This window comes from Pagrus major, chromosome 11 (assembly GCF_040436345.1).
Source record: "Pagrus major chromosome 11, Pma_NU_1.0".
NCBI lineage: Eukaryota > Metazoa > Chordata > Actinopteri > Spariformes > Sparidae > Pagrus > Pagrus major.
Window position 1 is genome coordinate 10406407 of NC_133225.1, and position 7940 is coordinate 10414346.

Here is a 7940-nt window from a genome sequence, read left to right on the forward strand (position 1 = left end):
CTCAAGCTGAGCTCCCTCAGACAAGAAGCGCTTACTCCGAAACAACCCAACTGTGTCTACTAAGACATTAACTTTATGTCATGAAGGATTAACATCTTCTGTGTCTCCAGCTCTACTGTGAGGCTGCGAATCTTTTTCAAAGGGTTAAATGTGTCACGTTCTCACGGGAATGAGCTAATCTAAAAGGGTGGATTATGTAAGGGGAACCTTAGCTCGGGCTAATCCTTTTCTCCTGTCTGACTGTTCTTTGATGCTCACTTCACAGTGAAGACGATGGGCAGTCAGGTGAATGTCGCTTGTTGCTGTTCCCCTGAGAGAAACAGGAATAATGCTCTCCAAACAGGATCGACTTTGACAAACGGCGTCAGACATTTGGAGCCACATACACAATCGTTACGTTTAATCAGCATGAAAAAAATAAACCAGTGAGCAAGAATATATACACATGTTGTGGACGTCACTATAGCTGGGAGGTTGCTCGCAGCGTTTTCCACTACATGAACAAGCGTGACCACTTGCCCTGTCACTGCTGGCTGCACATTAGTCACTTGCTAATCGTGGGAATGAGAGTTTTCTGGTTGCATGCAGACTCAGCGACCGAACTCTTTCTGTTCGACGGACTAAGTGAGCTGAGTATGTTGCCATGTTCAAGATATACGTGGAGGAGAGATGATAAAGAACATTGCGCTTTGTGATCGAGAAGGTTATGCATGGAATTCATCAGATTCTGTCATATTTTAATTTTAATTTTTTTAATTTTTAATTTAACACTGGTGTTAAAGGGTAACTCCACCAATTTTACACAGTAAAGTGTGTTTACAGGTCTTGGGGAGTACTACTGCATATGTGATATGAGTAGTATAAAAGCCTTTTGTGGCTCCAGAGGAAGCTGCATGTGATCTGATGAATTGTCTCCAGTGATGTCACTTGGAGGCTCAGCTGCATCGTGGGTAATGTAGGAAGAAGAATGCGTGGAATAAACAAGCTGCTGTATCGATTTTGATCATTTTTCTCTTCACACTGTTCACAATGAGTCCAACAGTGTTACAGGAGTGCAATAGACCAGTGGACTGCTTTTCAAAACCTGATGCCTACATTACCCACAATGCACCTTCTCCACTGGGTGACATCACTGGATGCAGTTTTATCAGATTACATGCAGCTTCCTCTGGAGCCAGAAAAGACTTCTACACTACTTTTTTCACATATGCAGTAGTACTCCCCAACACCTGTAAACACACTTCAGTGTGTAAAATTGGCAGAGTTACCCTTTAAGTATTTTGGCATGCGTATAAAGAAGGGATTTCCAGTCTAATTAATCGCCTCGCTGAGTGTGATCATGAGATAATCAGCCCACCTCTCCCTCTACCTTTTCAGACCCTTCTGTCCTTGGTTGACACTCACACTCACCATCCACTGACCTCCCCATTGGCCTCCTCAACCACAGCCAACAAGGATTGGCTGCGAGGGGAATTCTCAGGCAGAGGACTAGTTAATTATGCTAATCCAAGAAACTGATAAGGAGACGGTTTTAAAAATTTAAAACCTCTAGAAACGCACACACACACACACACTGAGGCAGAGACAGGCTCTGTGAGAAAATATGAGACTATTTTGTCAGAGTAAGCAGAGAGTGGAAGTTGAGGAAATAGAGAACGAGAACAGTTTTAATTAAGCTCTCTGCTTTCTCTCATAGATCTCCATCTCTGTGTAACATTTAAGAACTCTGTGTTTCCAGTCGCTTTTTTATCCCTCCCTTCAATTTCAAATACAAAACAGTCACGTATTAAATTATAAATTCTCTGGATGTTGGACTCTTCCTCCCCCCCACTCAGCGCTCAGTTCCTCCTCTGTTGCTGGTGTGCTGCTGGCCTCTCCCCTCTCTTCTTGTTAACTGATGTCTGTGGGCGGATAACACTGCCTCACTGATCCACAACTCATGAAACACCACTCGTCTTTTTTTTTCTTTTTTTTTTATCTTCCTTTCTCTTCTTTTTTTTTTCATCCCTGCCCAAAACTACACAGTAATTCTCTCCATGCACAAACACACCATCACTCCCTTTCTGTTTTTGGATGCCGGATTTTAAAGAGCAGCACCCAGTGGACTTTTAACATCGCTCCTCCCAACAAATTGATTCTAAACTCATTTTCTTTTACGATCAGCAGCCGTGCGCCGGCTTTTATTGGAATGGCTTCCACACTGCTCTATGCGGTGTTTTCTAATACTACAAAATGTGGCATAAATCTCACTGTCTGAATGCATCTGCGATCCTTTCTCTTCATTGCTCGGGGACTCTTTTGTGTGTATCAGAGTGGATCAGGTTTTGCAGTTTATTGTCTGTAGCAGTGAAATGCAGGTACCTTTCTGTGTCCCACAACATTCAAAGTGCAAAACTGCAGACAAGCAAAAAAAACAAAGAAAACACAGGGACCACGAGAGCTCGGCAGTGCAGCTTTGACTCCTGCAGGATACGACAATGAGGGGAAGAGAGGGAGCTGGATCATCAGGAGCAGTCCTCTTGCTTCTTGTGGCATGCTAAACTCACCTCGGGGGATGCAGCTTGCAGCAAAACCCTGAGAAACTATTAGAGGGTTGGCTTCGCACTCTGTCAGATTTCTCCAAAGAAAATGATCCCTCCACCTTCCCAGAGGCATCAAAGGAGGGAGTAAAAGGATGCAAAGAGAGAAGCCCAAATTTTTCTGTGCCTGTTTACTTGTTCGCCAGTTTTGTGCCAAATACATTTCCTGTGGTGAACAGCTTGGACAATGTGGCTTCAATACAACACAGCCATCTTTTAGTTGAGTGTGAATCTTGGATTTCAGTCTGCTAAAAGAAAAATGCCTCATAACTGTAATGAAATATGAATGAACTGCAATGAAATTAAGAATTAATCAAAATTATTCAGATGTGACCATTTAGGCATCTTAAGAAGCTTGGAACTGGGAGTTAACTGCAGAGTTACCACACTTCAAGACATATACACTGAAAAAGAAACACAGAGAAAGGGGGGAGAGAGGTGGGAGAGAGCAACAGAGGAGGGGTATAGGGGCGAGATCGAGTATCTGAGGGAGTATAATTAACTCCATGGTCTGCCTCTCTGCAGGCCTGCGGCATACTGCTCTGAAATGCTGATTCAGTACACAGATAGAGAGTTGCACGGGCGGGAGAAGGGGGTGAGGAGAGGGATGCAGTAAGAGAGAGAGAGGGAGAGGGGGAGAGAGAATGGGCGAAAATGTGAAATGAACCAATGGCTCGGTGGGACAAACAGTCACAAAAGATGAGTGAGGGCAGGAGTGAGAGAAAAGCTGCTCAAACGAAAGTCACACAGTTATAAAAGAGTCACTGAACAGTTACAGCGGGTTGATGGTGTACTTTATAGTGCGAGTCAGGTTATCTGCAGTCAGTGTTTGACTTTATCGAGCGCTCAACATTTGCAGATGCTCCAGAGACAGCAGCAAAAGCCTCACTAATCAAGAGAACAGTGACATCTAGAGGTGCAACAATAGACCTGACCTGCGTTGAATGTCTGCTGCAGAACGGTTGTTTTTCCTGCTCCTTTTTAAACAGAAGAAGAAGAAGAACGCTTTAACCTCTCACTGCTTGGTGGAGCTGCAGAGTGAGGATGTACCATTGATCGATGAGGGCGGGTTTAAGGTGTAAATGTGTGGATTTACCTTTGTTAAAAAAGCAAAAGAAAGAAAAAGCCTTACTGTGTGTGTGTGTGAGTGAGTGTGTCCTGGGTCACGGTGGCGTGTGGGCTGCTGAATCACTAACAGAGGGGTTAGTCACAGATGAAAGTGGTCAGTCTGTCACCGGGCTGGGGGGGCAGAGGCGGCCTACATCCATAATGCATGGAGCTGAGTGTTACAGGTTAACTGAACAAGGACACAACAAAGGAGGCAATAAATACTGGAGATAGATGAGACGGATGGATGGATAACACAGATACTTACTACTACATCACTACTGTACCACTACTTTATAGTTTATAGTATACCAAATACGGATGCAGATATCATTTTAGCTTCTATATATCTAAAGCATCTTCATCATTAAGTAACTTCTTGTAAATCACATCACTTTTACAGACTTTTACATGCAGTCTTTCTATCCTTTTATTCTTTCCCTCCCTTTAATCTTATCGGTTTCTAATTCCTCTTATGTGATGTTGTCTCTTTATCATGCTTTTATTCTTGTTATTTGTATTGCTTTTATGTGATTTTGCCTTTTTTGATTTATTCTATTCCTTTTGTGTGTATTTATTCATATTGACATTTTGTGTTTGACCTGGTTTTCACTTCTCGTTCGTGCTTTTTTCTGTTTGGCTTCACTGTTGAGCGTTTTTCTGTTTTTAAAGCAACATGATGTAACTTTTCTTTTACCTTAAAATAACAGCTTCAAAATCATGTTGATGGTTCAGTGTCTTTTAACAGGGTGAATGGTGTCTCTGTCTCAGCCACGCCGCCCCCCTATCACTTGTTTCTGCACTATGTAACTCAGTGAGAGGGTAGGATCACAGCGTTACATACATGTTTACTTCAGCATACAAGTTTTCAACACATAACACTGTTGTGACGTAATGAGTTTTGTTTGTAGTTAGCACCCACATTACATCTGACAAACTGTTACAGACCGGTGATTTGTATTTAAGACAGTGGTGTTGCACTCAGAAACTGAGGGGGGGGGGGCGCCAAATTGCACAAAATGCCAATTTCTACATAATGTTGCTTTAAGGTTCTATATAAATAAATGTATTATCATAAACCAATACTGTCAAGTTAGAATATGGATGAAATATCAAAACCACAGATAAATATGACCAACATTCATTTGTGACTATGTTTAATGTTATTAAAACTTATTCAATTTCTATTTTTTTACAGTGAATAAAAAAGGGCCGAATATTGAAAATCTAGTATAAAAAATGATGTGATTTTTTGATCTCTTGTTCTCTTACATCTGGAGAATGTGATTTGTAGGCGGGGGCATCTCTGTAGCAACACAATACTTTATTTATCATGGTATGTTGTGACATATTTTACTTTTACCAAAAAAAATCTGCAACTCCTGCAACTTTAATACTGCACTTGGGCATATTGCATTTTTGATGACATAGCGATAAGTTGTTCAGGCCTAAGATGGAAGATCATTTGTGGGGCATAAAAAGTTGGAATTCAACAGCAGAACAGAACATGCACTGTGCACCTTTTCAGCAGTGTTTCTATTAATAATGAGGAACGAAATCGGGTTTCTTCTTTATCGGTGTGGTCATTAATTTCCTTATTTTGTCTATATGCTCTATTTTCTAACAAGGGACAATTACTTGGCTGGTATTAGCATTTGTTAAAGTCACATTAGTGCTTATTTTTATGGCTTCACTATTAAACCAAAAAAAATTACTATAGAAACAAGTCGAAAATATGAGTGTTTATTCTCTTTGTGATCAAGTACTGGCACATTAAGATACAGATAACAAATTCAAGGCAGGTTGGTGATACAGGGCTTCTCCAGCCCCTTCGTGTTGAAATGGTGTAAAAGTCACTGTTGCTACTTTATCATCTACAGTTCGTGTATCGTATCATGGCAGAAGCAGCAAGGACACAAAGTGCATACTTTAAAATAATCCTTCAAAATATTTGGTTTAAACACACTCATAAGGCTCTAACAGCAGCAATAACAGTTCAAGTACACACACATGTCAGTATGTTCAAGTTTCCCAGAGAGGACACCATGAAAGAGCAGCTGCCTTTACTCAGTAGTGTGAACAAATGTAGTGTTGACAAATGATGAAACTCATCATAAAGAGGCCAGAAAGCCGCAAATGTTCAGATGGAGTCCTTAAGCAGTCTCCCTTCTACCACAGAATAGTTTGAATAACTTTCCCCAAAACCTTACAAACTTAGATCAACATCCCATCTTGGCTCAATAAAAGTTGAATCAAAATGTAATTAAAAGTCTGTCCAGCAGCGGACAGACAGAGAGGATGGGACCACGCTGCAAGTGCTGCTCTCTGTCACCCATGTCCGCTCATCTGGCTCTGTTTGTCTGAGGTCCGATCAAGTTGATCGTTTTCCTTTAGCTGGAAGCCCCAACTCTTCAGCAGATCAGACCGCTTACCCGGAGGAGTGGCAAAGTAGTCCTTCTGTTTCTGAGAGTAGGTCTGGACGGGTGGGACGATGTCTCTGTAGCCCCAGTCCTGATGATGCAAAAATTTCTCCTATTAGCTTCAATGTCATATATTCAATTATCTGATGAAAAGAACCCATTGAAACATTCACTGGTACTGTGTTTTAACTTGAGGAAAATGCATTTAGAATCACGAGCAATACCATTTTAACAACAGTAGAATAAAAGAGTGTGAATTTATAACTATTATCATTTAATTTATATCAAATGTCTTTTAATTTTTTCATATAGTACAGACAGAGCTAACAGACAACTGAAATCTTCCCAGGACAGGGCCCACAGGACAAATAAACCTCCACCAATGGGGGGCCTCTCATCTAAAGGCCATCTGTCTGAAGGTCTCTGACATGAAACGGTTCGCTCTCCCCTGCTGTGTGTGTAACGGTTATTATGGCTTACAGTGCTGAGGTCCTGTACCTGCCAGCGGAAGTTGAAAGCCTCCAGCAGCTGTATCCTGCCCTCTCTGGAGGGCACACAGTCAGGAGGATCAGGCTGCATCATCTCAGAGCCCACCGTCACGCCTCCAAACACCAGCAGGGCTCGGATGGCAAACCAGCCCCCGAACCTCGGATGCACACACACTCCAAACATCTTCTGCAGAAACAGAGGGAGACACACAAAACAGAGGTGAAGAAACAAGAGTGGAGCACGATGATGTGACTTAATTAAACAGCGAACATTACTTTTTTCTCCCAGGGTTGGTCTGTGACATTAGACTGTTGGTAGTAGAAAGCTGCTCCAGACACATGAGCCGCAGTCTGCGCCAAGAACTTCGGCTTTCTGCTGGGAAGCAGCTCGTAGTCGTACCTTACATCCACCTGCTGTCCTGGAAAACACTGCAGGGCATATTTGTGTTTAGGTTTAGGTATATGCAGCATTTAAGGACAAAATAACAACATTTTTATTTGGGCCCCTAAACAAGACAGAGGCTAAGGATGAGATAATGATGCTGGACCTGTCATAAAGCCCTTAGCCTTTCTACTGATACTGTACTTTATAAGTTCATTTTTCTTATTATTATGCTTGTCATACCTTAAAAATCTTACGCTGTCGCAATCCTAGTCTGTCTCATTATTCAAGACAAGGCATTCACTCACACAGACTCATCCAGCTCACCTGGGAGACAGCAGAGGACACACAGTGTTTGACACACTGGTCTATGGGGTCAGACTGCACCTGGCAGCCCCTCTCCTCCAAGAAGGGCAGGAAAGCTTGTTCAAACATGGAAGGAGCGCTGAGCACCACCACAGCCAGGGTGTCATCTGGGTAGGCCAGGTGAAAGTTTGGAGGCAGCACAGAGTTATACCATCCAACCTGTGAACATGGTGCCACAGAGGGTCAGAGAGGGAAGGAGGCAGGAAACTGTCCAACAAGGTAGAGAAGACGACGAGCTCCTGGAGAAATATGTCACCTATAAGCTATCTGTATACATACAGTAGGGACAAATATCTATTTGTCTTACAATTGTCGTAGCTTTTTCATTGATTAAAAACTCTTTAATTCTACCAACTAAAATATTTTACTGCCGAAACGACTCCTCTCTTCGTGGTCCTGGCTAGCAGGTGAACACCTGGACGTATTGAATAATAATGTTCACACTTTAAACTTGTTTTCTGTCAAAGCTACACAGGAGAAAGAAATTCGAGGCACGATACCTTTAGAGGGTAGACTTCAAAACCAACTTTGGATAAATACTCCTCTAAGGGTCCTGTTACATTTTCCACATTGACAGTGGAAGCCGCCATTGCTGCAT

At 42.2% G+C, this 7940-nt stretch overlaps 1 protein-coding gene across 1 annotated transcript; it reads right to left on the reverse strand.

Annotated features, from left to right (window-relative positions):
* Window positions 1–5413: 5413 nt before the first annotated feature.
* mmachc (metabolism of cobalamin associated C) lies at window positions 5414–7932 on the reverse strand. The gene is made up of 5 exons (XM_073476844.1): window positions 7843–7932; window positions 7304–7501; window positions 6871–7023; window positions 6605–6781; window positions 5414–6197 (listed from the first exon to the last, which is right to left on the reverse strand). The coding sequence occupies exons 1-5, from the start codon at window positions 7930–7932 to the stop codon at window positions 6015–6017; spliced, it is 801 nt and encodes a 266-aa protein (XP_073332945.1). The 3' UTR covers window positions 5414–6014.
* Window positions 7933–7940: the final 8 nt, after the last annotated feature.